We start from the raw sequence: 18,732 nt of genomic DNA on the forward strand, positions 1-18,732 counted from the left end.
CAGTGTGCCTTCTCTTCATCTGTGGTGTTCAAATGCACTTGTCAGTATTTTTAATGTTGTGTAAGACAGATATGTGGAGCGATGTTTTGTGTTGTGTACGCCTGTGTAGTTGTTGTCACTGTGTTTACCTGTCAGACGTTCAGTCTGATGTCAGAAAATAAAATGGGCCACTGTTTTTGTAATCAAACTATTTTCAGTTTAATATTTCTTTTATGAACGCTGAATGATTTCATTTTTTAAATATCAGTTATGATTCATATCATTTTATTTTATTTGTTCTTATTTCAAACTGAGCCGAGAATTTCACGTCCAGTTTGATCAAAAGTTCAAAAAAACATTTAAAGAAAGACATCAAATCACAAACTCACTGATCCACTAAAATAAGTTTATTTTTCTTATGAATGAATCAAACTTTGACACATCTGTCTTCTAAAAAAAAAAAAAAAAAAAAAAAAAATCAGGTACAAAAACAGTCAACAGTGTTGTTGGCGGATCCGTCTGCTGATTCCTTTGGAATCACGTTTCCAACAAAGAGTGCATCTTTGTTAAAGAAGCTTCAGTCTTTATTATCAGAATATAAATAAATAAATGGTTTATAACGGTGTCATAATCTTTAAACGCACATAAAGACGTGTTATTTTAATATTTGTTTTAATAACAGGATCTTATTCCAGCTGTGTATTAAACACGTGATCACAGCTGCATCAATCTGTTATAAACCAGTTATTACATATTTATATTCTGATTAAGACTCCAGGGACTGAAAGTGTTACCAGGAAGGCAAACATCAGTTCATCACCGTCACAGAGTGGGCGTGGTCGGTCAGAACGCGGGGGTGAGGGCGTCGTAGAGCCGATGGACGGCGACCTCCACCATCTCCCTCAGCGTCTCGTCCTCCGCGCAGGTCACAGACTGCGGGTCAGCAGGCACAGGGGTCAAAGGTCAAGCTGGCGTTCAGTCGTTTTTATTAAATCACGAGCTTGTTTGAAAAAGATTGAAAATGATTTCCGCTGCGTCGGATCCGTGTGGACTTCAGATATCAGTCGACCAGATTTAAACTTTTTTTATACCGAGGGACATTTCTACCTGTTCAATATTCACGCTCACATCTGTCATCAGCTTATTGATAAACAGCCTTAATAAATCTAATTCTTTCCTCTGAGACATGTTTTCTTCAAACGACTTCAGACGAACTGCGCACATTATTGTGATATTTTCATGACTGACAGTGTGTTTTACTGACGTGCTTTATTTTTCTGTTATGTGGGATCAGACTCACTCTGGTTTCGGGGTCGATGAGCGCCGTGACTCCGTCCACCTTCACGCTCAGGTTTTTACTGTCTTTGAAATTCACACAGTCCTCCCCGAACATATCTCTGCAACACAACGGACATCGTTCAACAAAGATTTGATTTATTGACGGCTCTTCTGAATATCTATTTACATATTTTAATAATTTCCTGCTGCTTTAAATAACTCCACAAAGGGTGTGTTTGTTTTATTTATTGGAGGACAGACGGGTGGGCGGGGCTTCAGAACGCCTCAGGTAACAAAGACCAAACTGCCAAAACGGCCAACAGAAACTCCGCTGCTTGTTGTGGTGTTGACTCCACCCGACTGATACTCCGCACAAAGCCAAACAAACACAACCCACTTGTGTGTTCAGTACTCACTGCAGCATGAGCTCCAGTCGCTCTACAAACAGCTCCATGTCGAAGGTTTCCTTTTTGCCCTCAAGAACTGAAACAAGCAAACAAGCAAGACAAGACAAATCGAGTTGTTAGTTTTTGTTCCACAGAAGAATAAAAACCTCCTTCGCCACTTTGTCGTGTTGTGTTTACGTACATTTCTGGGCGTTGGGGTTGGATTGGACCTCCAGGATCACCGTGGTGACGGCGTCAGCATACATGTCGTTGAGCGGGTTGGCGATCCACTGAGACGAGAAAATAAAGCCGGTCATTCTGTTTCTGTTAAAACTGTTTCATCGATCATCAGTCCTCTGTCTTAAAGTTTTCCTCATTGAGTTTTTTCTGTTTCTGTTTGTTCGTGGCCCAAATACAGATTAGAACGATTATCATGAAATCCGCTCAGGTTCATCCTGCACTATGTGAACATGTAATAACTGCAGCAACAGACTAAATAAAAATGGATCTGCCACCAGGAGGCGTCTCCACTGTTGAGCACATTCTATTGATCGGCCCTACATTTCACTTTTCACTTTAATTATTAGCTTTAAATTCTTAAAATCGTGATTCTAATCTTGTCAGTGTGCGGTCGTTGTCGTCTCTGTGCCTGACCTCCAGCATCACCATGCCGGCATCGTGAACCAGAGTGATGCTCTTGAAGATCTTCACAGTGATCTTCTCCGTTCCTTCCACCTGCTCCACGTCTCCTGGGGAACAACAGACAGCTCGTCAGCGACGACCTGAAGGTCTGACGTCGGACCGCAGACGGATGGAAGCTGCTGACTCACCTGCGAGGCTTCGCAGCTGACTGACCAGCAGAGAGATCGGTCCGGTGTACGGGATGGCCTGGGTCTGTTTCACCGTGCCCATACACAGATCCGTGTAGTCTGAAGGGAAACGGGAGGAAAAACTGTGTTATTGTGTGTCAGACACACACACACACACACACACACACACACAGTTACTGACTGGAGAGGTCGGACGGCGTCAGGATGTGATAGCTGAAGTTTCTTTTGACGAGGATCCCAGAAACCCTCTGACCCTGACCGCACTTTTGGTCCGCCAGAGAGCCCATCACCTGCAGCGGAGCAGAGCATGCTGGGAGTTAACACGGCCGTGCAGCACACAGACACACACACCTACACAGCGGGCTGCTGTGCCAAAGCGAACCTTTGCCAGTTTCTCTCCTCTGAAGTTCAGCGTCACGGCCTCTGTGTTTCTCGGGTTGTGCACTTCGATGTGAACCTCGTCGTTGTCTTCGTACTCGCGGATCAGCGCCGCCTTCAGACGGGCCATCTCATTCTGCTCGCCGTGCACCAGAATCTGGGACGCAAACACGAAACACATGTGGCTCCACTTTTCTCCGGAGACTGGTTTGTGTGTTTACATATGGATGTCTGCTCTGTTACTATGGTAACACTATAGAGAAATATCCAGCCAGGTGTGTGGGACACAGCGTCACTGCGTGTGTTTCCATGGACACCAGGAAACGGGACATGATGTTTAGTGAGGGACTGTCAGAAAAATTCATTCAAACACAGACAGACACAGCTGAAGTTTTTCAGTGAAGACGCAGATCAAACGGTGAACAAACGTTCAATCTGAATCAGACTCATCAGCTGGAGGACGCGTCACAGCTTCATGTTGTGTGTTTGAACAGTTGTGTGTGTGTGTGTGTGTGTGTTACCACGTGAGGAGGTTTGAGGGCTCTGATGAACTCGCTGGTCTGCTGGTAGTCGGTGTGAGCAGAGAAGGAGATGTAGTCCACCGACATCTTCAGAGGAAGCTTCTGCCCCGACATGGTGGTGATCTCATCAGGCTCCGTCATGATGTGCTGAGACACACACACACAAAAACAAACAAACAAACAGATTCTGGTTGACATCGTACAGAAACTAAGTGAATGTCTGTGGCGCTTCACGCTTGCTGAGCTCACCTTGGCGAGCGTTCCCTCCACGCAGTATCCGGCGATGATGACGCCGTTCCTCTTGTCGGTGCACCAGCTCTCAAACAGCTCTCTGGACAAACCGCTCTGCATCATACCGGGCGACGCCATCACCACACTGGGGCCGATGTCGTCGAAGTGATCCATGCTCTGGAACGACGACACACTCAAAGTTGGGAAACTGCTGCAGGCTCAAACTCCAACGCGCCTGTGACGGGACGGGTCGACTCACCTTGAGGTTGCTGATGTGTTTGAAGACGAAGGGGTTGTTGATGTTGATGGCTTTGCGGATCTTGTCGTTCATGGCGTTGATGTAGGTCTGGTACACGGCCATGCACTTCCTGGCCAGAGACGAGGCGTAGTAGATGGGGATGTCGTGGAGCTCCGGATGGTTCTGCCAGTACTCGTCTGGTTCAAACGCACAAACACATTATGAGTTGCTCGTCTGGATTTTAAAAACAGCGGCGGTGTGGGCGTGGCCTCACCCAGGATGAGCAGCAGCTCCTGGGCTCGTCCCAGAGCGAAGACGGGGATCAGACATCGACCTTCCCTGTTCACGATGTCGTGCACTGTGTTGCAGAAACGAGCCTCTCTCTCCTCTCGCTTCTCGTGGATGTGAGTCCCGTAGGTCGACTCCTGACACACAGCACCACAACAACAACAACACAAATGGAAATGTTGAGGCTCGAGTCACTTTTAAATGAGGTTCATTAAGTCTGTGCAGCTCCGCCCACCGTGATGAGGATGTCTGGTTTGACACTGGGGATCTCTGCAGCCATCAGATGTTGGTCTTCCTGACGGGAGAAATCTCCTGTGTACAGCAACTACACACAGACGGGGGTGTCAAATCCTAAATCAAATCAAGAAGCCTCGGAAAAACCAGCTCCGGGGCTGTGAGCTAACAGCTACCTTGACGCCGGCGATCTCGATCATGAACATGGCGGCTCCGAGGACGTGGCCGGCGTGGTAGCACCAGAACTTAATGCCGGCCACTTCCTTCACCTCGTGGAAGTTGATGGTCTCGATCTTCTCCATGCTCTCCTCCAGGTCCGTCTCAGTGTAGAGCATGTCGTCTGCTGAGATGTTACTGCAAAACGCACATCACATAAAACAGGCCGTACGAAAATAGATAGATAAATCAAGAAGTGTGACGTTTTCCCGCAGACCTCAGTACTTTAAGACAATCTGCCTTTTTTTTTTTTTTTTTAACAACCCTGATGGTCGTGACATAGAATGCAGATTTACGTCTCTCAGGTCCTACCTGACTTTGACGTAGTCGGACAGCAGCCAGCGGTAAATGGCCTTGGTGGCGTGAGTCATGAAGGTTCGGCCTTTGAAGCTGGTCTTCTGCAGGAACCAGGGCAGAGCGCCACAGTGGTCCAGGTGGAAGCTGGTGGGGTGAAAATGAGCGAAGATTGGAGGAGGGGAAAAAAAAAAAGACAAACGTTGTTGATGAAAGAGATTTTATGAACTCACTGGCTGATGAGCAGCAGGTCGATCTCCGCCGGGTCGATCAGGTCGATGTACGGCAGAGCATCCATTCCCTCCAGTCCAGGATGGATGCCACAGTCCAGCTAGACCACAACACGCACAAACACAAACACAGACACACAAAAGTTTTAGTCCACCCTGCAGCTCCAGACTTCCCGCTGTGAGACGATCCGGCTGAACCCACCATGATCTTCCGTCCCTTGAACTCCAGGATGATGCATGACCTTCCCACTTCCTGTCCGGCTCCTCTGCAGACAAACAGTCACATCATCAACTTCATCAGGCTTCACATTTCAGCCTTTAAGTTTAAAAAAACAACAACACAAACAAACCCCCAAACATGTTTGTTTTTTTTTAATTTGACTTTAGTTGAAGTAGTCCGAGATGTTTAAGCTTCAGACGGACCACAAACTTTTGATTTCCCCTCCGAGGATGAAGTGGAAGTCCTGAAAAAAATGAACTTTAACCGTGTTTTTCCTCCGATGGCGGAAGGAAAGCTGTGAAAGAGGCGGTTTGTTGGCGGTGAAAATGAAAAACAAAAAAGTTGTTGTTGACTCACAGCGGGCGGATCAGCAGCTGGTCACTCTCCTCCGCTGGAACTACGGCGTCCGGTTTGCGTTTGGCCGCCATGTTTAACCAAACAAACACGACAAGAAGCCAGAAAAGACTAATTCATCTTCTGCATGGGAGCCGCTGCTCCTTCCGGTCCGTCCGGGAAATCTGTCCGTGCTCCTCTCTGACCGGAGCTCAAAGGTTCCCCCCTTATTATAAAACAGAGAAATTGAAGAAAGAAGAGGGAATAAAAGAAAAATTTAAACTGGAAGAAATATTGAGTATATGATAATAATAAAAGAGCAGAAAGCAGAGTCATCAGTATGGTAAAAAAAAAAAAACAACAAACACTTCAACAGGATGTTAAAGGAGTAATTTCATGTTTTTAATGACACAGTGGTTTATAAGAACATTAAAATCAGAGTGGATCTTTTGGTTTATACTGTGAGATTCCCTGCAGCCCTTCAACCAACAAGATAAACTAAAAAAAAATTTTAAAAAAATCATTTTCTAGGTAAAACTGGAATTATTAACATTTCTGATCAAAACATTGAGAAACAGAAAACAGATGAGATCAGCAGATTTCATCACAGGTTGACACCAGTGGACATCCCTGTATGATTGTGATCCACATACATTCGGATATACAGCGTATATCAGCCAAGATAAATACTTTAACATTTTAATCCATTTTTATTTCTGCTGCATCATATTAAACCTACTTCCACAAAAAATCATCCCACCAGAGTTGAGATTTCGAGTAGAAATGAGAATGAAAAACAACATGAGCGCAGCTCTTGTGTGTTTGCAGGATGATTAAAAAGCAAGCTGTCTGTTGTTTTAGTTCGTTTAGCTTTTGGCTCTCAGTTCTGGCTACAGCGTCCTCATCCCCCCAGGATGATGACGACGACGATGGGGGAGGATTCTCTCCGCCTGCTTGTTTCTGTTCAGACTGAGTTGTGCCATCGGACGGCAGTAGGCGGGAATCGTCTCCGCCGATGGCCGACGTCACTCTGTGATGAAGTGAACGAACGAGACAGGAAACGCTCCTCGCCTGCTTGGCTCTCCTTCAATGTGACCGATCTGAAAAATACGCAGAGAATAAATGGACATTCAGTTCCCAGAAAGAAAACCACGCTGTTTACGTACTGAAATGATTTTGATTCATTTCAGTAGTGTTAAAGTTTGAACTGTTTGAACAAAAACGTGGCGTTTGTTTCTACACTCACCCACCACTCGCTGTCCTCCTCCCCCTCCACCACGATCACCTCCCCCTCGCTGAACGTGAGCTCGTCTGCATTATCGGCTTTACAGTTGTAGATGGCCTTCACCCTCTGAAGTTTCTGCTTCTGCACACGTTCGACACAGACACACATTTAAGACGGCGAAGAACAGGCAACCAAACCAAACTCCACTCAAAATGAACCTCTAAGTTCGAAGTTTTCTGTCCGAAAAGTGAGTCAATGAATACATTGATTTCATGCTAATCAAACACTAAATGTCTCCGGCCAACAGGTGGAAAATTGGAGGAACATCAGCTGCACTTCGGTCTGATTTTATCTATTCTGTGTGGTGCCCTCAGCCTTGACCTCTGACCCCTGTCCGTGCTGCTGACTTACAGAAAACGTAGCTCTGGGTTTGGGTGTTGGAGGAGCTGGACTTTGGGGCGATTTGGACTTGGATGCTGCAGAGAGATATAGAGAATGAAACATCAGTATCAATACAGTTTGAGTGTGCGTGTGTGTGTGTGTGTGTGTGTGTACTGTGTACCTCGTTTTTCCACAGATGCCATCCTGAGTGGGGGTCTCTGTGGAGGGGGCTTTCCTGACCTGAAATCAGTAAAATTGGTAAAAATTAAATCATCTGATAAAATAAATCAGATGTAACATTTGAGCCATCAGACGTTTATTGACCTAATCAGACCAGATCAGACCAGTTTAGTCCAGATCAGACCAGATCAGACCAGCACTGTTCAGTATGTACCCTGTGGGTGATTTGGGGGACTTGGGTCCAGGTGGTCCTGGTGGTCTGCTGGTCTGGTGGATGGAGACTGGTGGGGGAAGAGGCGGAGCTTTGTAGTGGGGGTGTGGTGGGATGGACAGCGGTGGTGGGATCGGCGATGCCGGAGAGCCGGAGGAGAGTCCCGGTGCCGGAGGCAGAGGAGGGAGGGGGGTGTTCCTTACTGATCCAGTTTTGGTCTCCGGACTGGGCTTCTTGTTTATCGGAGGAGGACCTGCTGGGAGCACTGGGAGAGGAGCGGAGGGAGGAGTCAGAGTTAACCTTGTCACCCCCCCCCCCCCCCCCCCAGTCGGACTCAAACCTGGGCCGCTGTGGTTGGGACTGAGCCTTAGAAGGCAGAGAAGCGCTGACAGGAAGTGACACTCACCGTACATGGAGGAGTTCCTTTCCGGGGCCTGAGGGTTCGGGGGGTCAGAGGACGACCGCTGCCTCCCCACAGCCTCTACGGTAGCAGGTTTACTGATAGCTGGTCCTGCAGCGACACAAAGGTGAGAAGACGAGAATAATTCAGGTGCAGCGCCTCAATTTTGTCAACACATCAACTGTTTTATCTGATCGCTCGCACATACTGACCTCTGCTCTGACCTCTGGGAGGCAGCGGGGGTGTCGGTCCCGCCGGAGGTAAGTTGAACTCCAGCATGGTGCCGTAGGTCTCGTTACTGATCATGGTGCTGGGGATCTGAGGTCTGTGCTTGTCCCGCACCAGAGTGGCGGCGTCCCGGGCCAACGCCGCCAGGTTGGGCTGCATGGGGACGCTCCCCGGCACAAAGCAGCTCACTGGACGCTCCTCGCGGCGGTTGGGGATGGGCTGCAAGGGGACGGATGGGGGACCCAACAGGCTGTTACACATCCCCGACATCTCTACAGGACTATTTACATCGTCAGGTAGGCCCAGCTCACCTTGTCCTCCATTTCGTCCTCGCTCTCGTCCAGGTCCTCGTTCTGGAGACGCCACTCATACTCAACATGAACGTGGACGTTAAACTTTCCGGTCTGCGCCTCATTCAGCTGAAACACAACACCCAGGTTTTTAATCCAAGATGAAGCATTCCATTCATTTTTACTGTGATGGTGGATCTGACCCACTCTGGACCCGATCCTGATTGTCAGGCAGGTCAAACATTAGGGAGGCTTCAGGACATTTTCCCATAGACTTCAGTAAATCAGTCATATCCTGTCGTGTCTTCTTACCAGTTCTTCACACTGGGTGTGTCGGAGACGCTTGGCGATGTCCAGCGGCGTCTCTCCGGCCTCGTTGGCTGTCGAGAAAAGCGAATGAAATGAATTTAATTGAACTAAAAACTGACTTTGACATTCGAGGTTTACATTTCGCACGTTAGCACACGTGGCCAGTGTGAACAGAAAACTTGTTTGTGTTCTTACTGATGGACACTGACGCTTTTCCTCTCAGCAGCAGTTTGAGACACTCGCTGTTGTCGATCAGGCAGCAGTAGTGCAGCGCTGTGCTCCCTTTGGTCGTCTGCTTGTCCAGGTTGGCACTGAGACGCATCGCACGTTCATATAAAACAAAACCGTCCGCAACGTTGGACAAAATGAAAACTTTCCATTTCAAATCATTAATCCTTTTAAAACTGACTCTAAAATACGTGAACTCGTTTCATCGTGATGTGCAGCATTCACCTGTTCTGAGCCAGGAAGTCAACGATGTGCAGGGAGTTCCTGTCGACCATTCGGACCGCCAGGTGGAGCACGGTCTCTCCCGGTTCCTGACGGGGACACAGAGACCTTCAGTCAAACCTCCGCTCACAGATAAACAGCGTTCGGCTTCACTGGATTCACATCAGATGACTATAAATGGCTGCAGTCCTACGTGCTCCTTGGGCTGTGAGATGACCTCCATCAGGTCCACCCCCTCGGCGTACACCTGGATCAGAGACAGGATGTCCCTGTTCCTGACGGCCTTGTACAAAGCCTGCACTCTGGACGCAGCGTCGGCACAAAGCCGCCGGGCGAAGCGCTTCTCTGTGTACTTGGCCGTGATGTAGTCCTTCCTCATCTGCCTGGAAGACATCAGATAAGAGCGTCACCGCTGAATCAGGTCACGGGATCTCCCTCCCTTCAGCCTGCGTGGGCGTCACTCACATGTCACTGCTGGGATCAGGTTTAGTCACGTCCTGAGCCGACAGGTCTGCCTCCATGATCTCATTGAAGCTCGCATTTCCAACGTTCTTCGCCAACTAAAACACAACATCAGACGGAGGATGTGATGTGTCACATACCGGCATTAAATCTTCAAGACATGTCAAGACGTGATCCCCTTGTGTCGCTTGTCCGACAGTGAAGTGGACTCACCAGCAGCTCAGAGGTTCCCAGGACGTCCAGGTCCAGACTCTGGATCCTGGAGTAGTGGACCCCCATCTCCCTGTGGATGCCCGAGCACTCGATGCAGATCAACACCCCGAGATTGGTGGACAGCCAGGTGGGACCTGAAGTGAGACCTGGTTTCAAATCTCCACTCTTTGTGTGTGTGTGTGTGTTAAATGGTGCAGGATAAAGGTGGTGGCGGCGGTGGCGGCGGTGGCGGCGGTGGCGGCGGCGGCGGCGGCGGCTCCTCTTCTTCTCTTCTCAGTTAGAGAGGAGGTCGGCCTGACACACTGAAGCTTTACAGAAGCTGGTCTGACTGGCAGCTGAAGAACGCACCATGAAGGTGACAGCAGCGTTACGTAACAGGTTCTTCATGACCAGCAGCACTTTGGGTGATATTTGTAGTATCTGCAGTATTTGTAGTGCTAACTGCAGTAATAATGGTAGAATTCACAGCTGTAGTATTATTACTACGAGTTATAGTATTAAGAGTAGCAGAAGTATCAATCACAGGATTAATGTGAGGCAGCAGCATTAGTTCAGGATCTCAGCTGTATTATTATTGATCAGCTGTATTATCGGTTTTATATCAGCTGTATTATCAGTTATTGATCAGCTGTATTATTGGTTTTATATCAGCTGTACTATCGGTTATAGATCAGCTGTATTATCGGTTATTGATCAGCTGTATTATCAGTTATTGATCAGCTGTATTATCGGTTATTGATCAGCTGTATTATCGGTTTTTGATCAGCTGTATTATCGGTTATTGATCAGCTGTATTATCGGTTATTGATCAGCTGTATTATTGGTTTTATATCAGCTGTATTATCGGTTATTGATCAGCTGTATTATCGGTTTTTGATCAGCTGTATTATCGGTTTTTGATCAGCTGTATTATCGGTTATTGATCAGCTGTATTATTGGTTTTATATCAGCTGTATTATCGGTTATAGATCAGCTGTATTATCGGTTATTGATCAGCTGTATTATCGGTTATTGATCAGCTGTATTATCGGTTTTATATCAGCTGTATTATCGGTTATTGATCAGCTGTATTATCGGTTATTGATCAGCTGTATTATTGGTTTTATATCAGCTGTACTATCGGTTTTATATCAGCTGTATTATCGGTTATTGATCAGCTGTATTATCGGTTTTTGATCAGCTGTATTATCGGTTATTGATCAGCTGTATTATCGGTTATTGATCAGCTGTATTATCGGTTTTTCTCACCGGGGGCTCCACAGTCGCAGCAGCAGTCGTTGCCGCTCATCCTCTTCACCTCCCCCACAATGGCCTTGGTCAGCTCCTGCACGATGTTGTTCTCCCCCTCGTCCTGGTCTCCTTTGAAGGCCATGTTCAGAGCCTCCTCCTTACTGTTCTGCAGCACCGACACCCATCTGGACACACAAAAACCTCACATCAGTCATGACAACCAGCTGGAAGCACAAAGACACCCGGTCCAGAGCTGCTGGTACTCACATCTGACACTCCGCCTCGTCCTCGGCCTGGAAGTGATAGGTCCTGTCGTCTGAGGGAGGGAGACGCACAAACATCAGACAAAAAGACACACACACACACTGCGGAGACACAACAGGTCATTTAGTTCTGCAGCGTACGTGAGAACAGATCGAAGCTCTTCTTCTCGTCCGGGTTCATCTTCACCTGGCAGGTGAGCAGGTTGAGTTTGGCCGGAGGTCTGTTGGCCTGTGAGACAAAAAGCGGGGAGACCAGTGAGACGGCAGATAACACAAAAGAAGCAACAATACAAGGAGTTGTGTTAGTGTAGGTGTGTCGGTTCATGAACGCGATCAGGACTTTTCCTGATGATAGCTTTTAAAGTAAAGCACAGATTTTGTTCTGAGGGCGGCGCGAAAGCAGCTAAATACAAATCAACAAACGGGTCGTCCTCTGGCGGCCACGGCAGTCTGCAGCACTTAACGTCACCACGAAATGTGAACGAATCAATTTGCTGTCCATCAGAAAGCTGCTGAAGCTGAAGCTGAAGCAGAGAAGATGAAGAAGATAGCGATGTTGTTCCCTCCCCCATTAAAATCCAAAGCTCGTCCTCTTCCCACCCTTCTCTCTGTCATCCTTTTCCTTATGCTCTTCCTCCTCCTCCTCCTGTTTCTCTTCCTCTGCTGCTTGCTCTGTCCTGATTGGCTGTTTGACTCTTCGTGTAAAAACTTCAAAAATAAAAAGACAGAAGGAACAAAAAGAAGAAGAAGAAGAAGGAGAAGAAAAAAAATAAGAAGCTAAATTTGAAAAAGAAAAAGAAGTAGTTGTTGTTATCTATCCCCAGCTGATGTAGACTGTAAAACCCATGATCGGACATGCAGGCGGGAGGGCGGGAGCTCGTCATGCAGGAGGACCAATAGGAGAAGAGGATCTGGCGTCTTACCGTGCCGTGGCAGATGGTCAGGAAACCGTTCTTCACCGAGCACTTCCTCTTCTGCCACACCTTCCTCAGCCTGAGGAGGAGAGATTACATACGTGTTACACAGAACCCGCTCTGCTGCGTGTCAGCGTGATGGACCTGGAGGATTCTGGGACGTCGAGTCCACCGACCCTTCACTTCTCTTGTAGAGGACTCCGGAGCGCTCGGTGCCGTGGGCCTTGTTTCCCTGCAGCTGATGGAGGCTGTAACCGGCGTTCTGCTTGGCCTGAGAGTCCTGAGGAGACCAGAAGTCCTGACAGCTCAGATCACAGACGTTTGTCAGGAATGACATCAGGACATTCCCATCTGCCATTTAAATGGTCCAACTGAAATTTTAATTCATCTTTGCTTTGGTAACTATTCATTTATTATACATGTAGCTTTTGTTAAGACTTCTCTGTTATTAGTTTAATACGGCAGCTGCTGTGGCTGTGGAGAGTAACTCCATCATAAATTCAAAATGCTTTCAGCTTAGTTACTGAAATCATCCAAAAATTGTCTCGTGGTGAAATGCATGCTGGGAGTTGTAGTTGGTGTTCCCACCTCCTTCTGCTCAGACTGCAGCGAAGCCTTCAGGATGTCTCGCAGCTGAAGCAGCTGTTTCCGCTCTCCATCCTGAGTCTGTTTAATCTGCAGCACAAATGAGATTTTAAGGTTTTATTATTATGATTATTATTATTATTATTATTTATGCTAAAATAAAGGAGTGATGAAGAGATGTTTTACCGATGTCAGATCTGTAGCCAGTTTCTCTACAGAGGGTTTTAAACTCTCCACCGCTTTTAATCCGTCCTGGAAAAAACTAAAAATCACAATAAATGAGTTATGAGTTAGTGTGTACCAACTAATTTCCATGTTTATACTATATTGATATCATTGCTGTTGAATAAAAATGAAATAGTGTGGTAACATCAACACCGAACTGAATCTTCCTCTGAAGAAACTGAATTAACTTTCTGTGACTCACTTGCACTGAGCGTGGAAATACTTGATGAGGTTCTGCAGGAAGTCGACGCCCTTTTTCACCTTAATCTCGTTCACTTTGAGAAGATACTGCAGAGGCCAAAACAATCCAACAGGAGAAAATTCCCCATTTTATTTCTTTCAAGTTTTATAAGAGAAATGATGACGACGTTACGACTGAAATTTGTGACGATCAATAAAAGATTTTATTGCATGTTTAATTCCGGATAATAATCTGGAAATAATCAGGAAAAAGGAAAAAAAAAGTAATAATAATAATAATATTAAATAAAAGCTCACCTCACACATCTGCAGCTGGAAGATTCGTCTCTCCTTCTCCATCTCCTCTGCGATTTCTCCTCCACTGAACTCGGTCCGAATCATCCCGTGCTGCTTGGCGAGCTCCCTCTTCTCCTTCTCTATCTTCGCTCTACACAGTCAAACAAAAAAAGTCACATTCTTAAAAAAAAAAACAAAAAAAACAGCACACTGATAAAATGTGTGGCAATGAGAATAAAGTTGAATATATTCTTATTTCTTATATTCTTATATATACTTATCAATCTTATTTAAAGATTGATAAGTATAATAAAACTTAAAACTAACTAGTTGTTTGAGATTAACCAGTTTTTTTAATTTAAATAAATAATTTTATTTTTGATTTTCTTGTCTAATGTTGCTCCTCTTTAAAGACCAAGTATGTGCATGAAGTGGAAATGTGACAACGTGGTAGTTTTTTCTTACAGTTTTGTCTCGTAGTCCTTCCACGATTTGTCAAACGGCTTCTTCAGATCCTGAAAGAGGCGGCGACGTCACATAATTAGTCCGAGCTCAGACTGATTCACACCAACAAACGCAGAGAGGACTTTGACCTGTGAGTCACTCAGGAAACATTTCTGCTTGATAAAGAGTGTGTGGAAGGAAGGAGCAGCGTCCTGCACAGCTGAAGACACACATTTTCTTATTTAACTGTTTATCTTCTTTGACATTTAATCTGAAGGACATAAAGCCAACAAATGACCTCCTGTATTGGCTGAAACTTAAAAAGTAATACAAAGAAAAAAAGAAAGAGGAGAAATTTGTACTATAGATAATTATCTAAAAAAGTATATTAAATTTCAAGATCAACATTTTAGTTGTTAGTTTAATTCTATTTTTAATTTAAATTAAAGGTACTTTCATCAACACGAAGACCCAGAATTAATATTTTGAGGTGAACTATTTAAAGTTTTGCGTATTTTTAAGAATTTTCTCGGACTCTTTTCCAAAAGGCGGCTCCAAATCACAGCACCTCTCAGAGTCAGATAAAAGTCCACCAGGACAAACATGGAGGTAGTTTAAAGAGGAAACGGAAACACAAACCCCTTTGACTCCTTTCAGATCTCCCTTCAGCAGACTGTCTAGAGGAAAGGTGATGATGTTGTGCATGTTCTGCATCTGCAAACAGAGACACGCACTAAAGCAGAAACCAACACACAGCCTGTGGTTCAGGTTTATTCCTTTAAAAGGTCAAAGCCCGGCGTCAGCTCTGGAGATCGGGACCTCACCAGGTTTTTGAAGAGCCCCGTCAGCTCCTTGGTGAAGACGGCGAACTTGAGAAAGGCGGCGCCGACCTCGCCGTCATCTCTGCCGATGCAGTTGTCCCCGAACTTCTCGATGGCCTGGATGTACTGGTCCTCATTGTCCACATGGGCTGAAACACAGGAAACGGATCCCAGCAGCAGTTAGAATTCACGATGAATAATTACATTATGTCAAGATTTGAAGACAAGACAATAAAATAAACGTAATTTAAACAGAACGCTTTTTATAGGGATCTCTGAGGAAATTGAGGAAGTTGAGGTAGTTCACACTGCATCAGACACTCAAAGGCAGACCAAAAATATTTCTGAACAGCTGATTAATGCTGTTCACGCTTTGTGGTTGTGGGCTCGACTTCCTCTGCAGGGCACACTTTCGTTTCTTTACTCTCCGACCCAAAGCAGGAGGGTTTTTTTTTTTTTTACAGTCGAGTGCTTTCTTGAATATTCAGGAGATGTTTAAAAAAAAAAAAAAAAACATGCAAAGCTGCAACCTGTCTGCATACTTTTGAAATGTCTGTGTTTTCTCTTTTGGCTGTTTGTTTGTTGAAGAACAACTCCTTTGACCCACAACACAAACAAATGTTTGGTTTTCTGAACCCGCCTGGTGGGATCGGGGCTCTTCTTCTTCCTCCCCGGCAGATGGGCAGGTCCTGGAGGCAGGCGGCTTTCCCTTGGCATGCTGGGACAGGAGGGCGGTATGATGGGAATGTTTGGGAATGTCGAGACTCCACCTGCCTGAACACAAACTCTCCACCAACCACTCTGACAGCGCACAACTGAACGCATAACCAGCTGGGCCCCCGCTGCTCCAGGATGTCCAATGGCCTGGACTGTTTTTGCGGAAATATGCTGACATTTTTTGAGACTGAGGTGGGACTGTGTCACTCACCCTGACCAGATGTGTGGATGGACTTGACTGACTTCTTGATCTTGTGCAGAATTGATCTGTCTCCGTCCAGAGCCTGTGGAGGACAAACACAGTCAGACAGGAAGCTCTGCACAGCACCTTCAAAATAAAACATTTTCTTTGCTCTTGTTCCTGACAAGCTTTCAGCTTCAAAACATTTCAATTTAGACCAGTTGTGTCAAAAATTAAGTTTCAGGATCCTGAATAGGAAACACTTGGTGTTTCAGACAAAATGCAAAAACACAACGGACTCCTTTCAGCAAAACGATGACCTGCATGTAAATCAGCTGCTGCTACTGATCAGCTGATTTCATGCAAATCAAACAGAACGGCAGCTGGACGGTCACTGCAGACTGACGCAAAGGTGTGTGCCCCCTGTATCCAACAACATCCTCCAAAAGCCCCAAGTCACCATTAAAGCCTCCCCGAATGGCCCAGAAACCCTGAACCGACAGTTAAAACCAGTTAAATCCTAAGAAGCTTTCGTGGACGTCAACATCTTCTGAAAATCCATCAGTCTCTCCTCAAAAAGCCCCCATTGATCAGTTACCTCCAAAAGCTCAAACACCAGACTGAGTGCATCGATCATCTGTGGAGAAGAGAAGACGCAACGGGGCGTGCAAGCTCGTCGTCTCTCTCTCCAAAAAAAAACCAACAAAACAGCTGAGCGTTTATTTTCAGCTTCGGCCTGAAGGTTCATCAGATGTTCTGCCCAGAATCAGCCTACAGAACCAGGACCCCCCTTCTGCCAATCATCACCAGCCAATGAGCTGAAAGCTGTGCAGTGATGTCACAGTCCGTCTGATGGTTGTGAACGTTACCTTGACGACCAAGCCGATGCACAGCCAGGCTATAATTACTGTTCCCTTCAGCAGGCAGAGCAACAACACCACCATCACTTCTAATTTAAGGGCGAGAGTTTGCCAACAACGGCACGTGGCCCACTTCCTGCGGCCACTCGTCCAGTCACTCAGTGACTCAGTGGATGAAAGATCAGGCCAGAGTTTAACTCCTTTTCAGTCATTCAGTCTCTGCAGCTTTGTGACTAAAAAAACAAGACTGATTATTTTGTGGTGAAACCGTATTTGTCACATTCATATTTGCAGCTGCAGCTCAAACACTGACACCTTTTTGAAAAGCTGTAAAGGACCAGTGTGAGCAGGAAGGGGGTGAAAAAGTTGCTTTTTGTTCCTTTAAAACAGGAAACTGGTTCTCATGTTGTGGCTTTATTTCTCTATTCTCAATTTTTCTTTTTTCTTTCTTTGCATTAGAAAATAACAGGAACTTGAAGGAAATAAGTCTTAAATGACATTTTATTGACGGTTCAAGTCTTTCAAAACTGCCCACGCTTACACAACAATCAGCTGCAACACTGAAAACAGCGGCCTGATTAAAAAGTGGAGCAGGCTGCAGCCTCCGTCCTCCAAAGGCGTTCGCCACGTTGTGTTTTCTGAATGTAAAAAAAGACGAGACGGTTCGTTTTAACGTTGGTGGAAGGTGTGTGACATCAGGGGGCTCGGCGACCATCAACAGACGAGTCCGAACAAGACTGAAGCTAGACGGAGAGACGGAGGGAAGTAAGAAGAGTTTAGACGGAGAGAGAGATTAGAGGGATAAATACAGAAATGAGAGAGAGAGATATCGGGTCTTGTTGGGGCGAGATCAGACGGGTGAGGCTCTGTCATCGCCCCCGGGTCCTCTGGGTGGGGAACATCCCAGCATGCAACAGGAGGAGGAAGACACAACAAGCAGACCTGGCTCGGAGATGAGTCAAAACCTCACCTCATCAAAGTCTGGGAGAGCGGGAGTATCAGGAGAAACATACCTTTTATTATTCCACTTCTGTGGGGATAAAAGGCCAACACAATGAACGCACAAACCATTGTGTTTCTCTTCAGACATTAACAGTGTAGGAATGATAGTTAACTCGAGGTGCCTTAAATCACCTGGACCCAGGTGAAGGACCACAGGAAGCCCCTCCAACCGCTGACCTTTGACCTCTAACCACAGGTTCTTCCTCTGTTCGCACACAATTCCCATCATGGCTGTGTTGCAAGACACAGAGGCATCAAGCACTTCGGTCTTACGCCACGCCGAGCAGCAGCCTCAAATCTGGACTGTTGGCACATGAGGAAGTGACTCTGTCTCTGTTCCTCTTTAGGCTTTAAAAAAACAAATCAAACCAAACACACTTTTTGGTCCTTTGGTGGCTGAAAACAGGAGATGGAGGAGGACAGACACACGGACACACACAGGTTGACTCCAACCTTACCTCCTCCAGAGCTGCCACCGTGTTCCTGCAGTGGGACATCCGGGTGGTGAAGCTGGAGGCGGTGGGAGCTTTATAGTCCTCATTCGTCTCCGCGATGAAGTCGGTGACGCTGATCAGCCCCGGCATGCTGATCTCCGGAGCTCAGACCGTCCGACAGCAGGAAGTGCGCCCAGAAGGACTCAGGTACAGCAGCCACACCTGGGCGGACTCAGACTTTGGATCCGGTCCGGGTCGAGGTCCGGCGGTTTGTGTCCATGATCCGGCCCTCGGTACGGGTTGAAGGTGAAGCCCGAGCAGCACGCGGCCCGTCCGGTCACATTCCTCCGAACTGCAGCCGGAGACACCTGAGCCAACCGAGCCGAGGAGGGCGGGGCAAGGGGGGGTGGAGGGGGCGGGGTCACGGCGGAGAGGCGGGGCCGCAGAAGTTTAATAAAAGTGTCCTTCACGAAAAAAGTGAATTAATGATTGTTGGAAGTTAAAGAAGAAGGAGAACAGAAGACAGCTTTGTTTAGTTCATCAGCATCTTCAAAATAAAAGCACCAAAGAGTGG

The 18,732-nt window shown here is 46.6% G+C and overlaps 2 protein-coding genes across 2 annotated transcripts; both read right to left on the reverse strand.

Annotated features, from left to right (window-relative positions):
- Positions 1-448: 448 nt before the first annotated feature.
- Positions 449-5,825, reverse strand: LOC115037755 (cleavage and polyadenylation specificity factor subunit 3-like). The gene is made up of 18 exons (XM_029496476.1): positions 5,681-5,825; positions 5,306-5,369; positions 5,107-5,204; positions 4,892-5,020; positions 4,540-4,717; positions 4,365-4,454; positions 4,116-4,266; positions 3,863-4,038; positions 3,622-3,780; positions 3,373-3,519; positions 2,856-3,008; positions 2,655-2,763; positions 2,474-2,572; positions 2,298-2,392; positions 1,846-1,933; positions 1,674-1,740; positions 1,280-1,376; positions 449-912 (listed from the first exon to the last, which is right to left on the reverse strand). The coding sequence occupies exons 1-18, from the start codon at positions 5,749-5,751 to the stop codon at positions 823-825; spliced, it is 2,061 nt and encodes a 686-aa protein (XP_029352336.1). The 5' UTR covers positions 5,752-5,825; the 3' UTR covers positions 449-822.
- Positions 5,826-6,031: 206 nt separating this feature from the next.
- On the reverse strand, positions 6,032-18,538 carry asap2b (ArfGAP with SH3 domain, ankyrin repeat and PH domain 2b). The gene is made up of 28 exons (XM_029496481.1): positions 18,183-18,538; positions 15,893-15,965; positions 14,968-15,113; positions 14,783-14,857; positions 14,165-14,214; positions 13,721-13,850; positions 13,425-13,510; positions 13,184-13,259; positions 13,001-13,087; positions 12,589-12,692; positions 12,422-12,491; positions 11,640-11,727; positions 11,503-11,551; positions 11,254-11,420; positions 10,006-10,139; positions 9,796-9,890; positions 9,524-9,713; positions 9,334-9,419; positions 9,076-9,191; positions 8,884-8,951; positions 8,593-8,700; positions 8,266-8,500; positions 8,060-8,164; positions 7,657-7,918; positions 7,444-7,502; positions 7,293-7,357; positions 6,903-7,022; positions 6,032-6,756 (listed from the first exon to the last, which is right to left on the reverse strand). Exons 1-28 carry the CDS (start codon positions 18,306-18,308, stop codon positions 6,682-6,684), a joined length of 3,045 nt encoding a protein of 1,014 aa, XP_029352341.1. The 5' UTR covers positions 18,309-18,538; the 3' UTR covers positions 6,032-6,681.
- Positions 18,539-18,732: the final 194 nt, after the last annotated feature.

The sequence above is a fragment of the Echeneis naucrates genome, chromosome 24 (genome assembly GCF_900963305.1).
Source record: "Echeneis naucrates chromosome 24, fEcheNa1.1, whole genome shotgun sequence".
Lineage (NCBI taxonomy): Eukaryota > Metazoa > Chordata > Actinopteri > Carangiformes > Echeneidae > Echeneis > Echeneis naucrates.

What these genes read in the sequence shown, in the direction of transcription:
- LOC115037755 (XM_029496476.1), bottom strand. Translation starts at nt 5,751, where the DNA reads ATGGCGGCCAAACGCAAACCGGACGCCGTAGTTCCAGCGGAGGAGAGT. An exon ending in CCCTCAAACCTCCTCACGTG is followed by an intron (nt 3,009 to 3,372) that starts GTAACACACACA and finishes TTTGCGTCCCAG; the next exon opens with ATTCTGGTGCACGGCGAGCA. An exon ending in CCGGCATGGTGATGCTGGAG is followed by an intron (nt 1,934 to 2,297) that starts GTCAGGCACAGA and finishes TTCTCGTCTCAG; the next exon opens with TGGATCGCCAACCCGCTCAA.
- asap2b (XM_029496481.1), bottom strand. Translation starts at nt 18,308, where the DNA reads ATGCCGGGGCTGATCAGCGTCACCGACTTCATCGCGGAGACGAATGAG. An exon ending in CGGGGCTCTTCAAAAACCTG is followed by an intron (nt 14,858 to 14,967) that starts GTGAGGTCCCGA and finishes CTCTGTTTGCAG; the next exon opens with ATGCAGAACATGCACAACAT. An exon ending in TGCAGTCTGAGCAGAAGGAG is followed by an intron (nt 12,693 to 13,000) that starts GTGGGAACACCA and finishes TGGTCTCCTCAG; the next exon opens with GACTCTCAGGCCAAGCAGAA.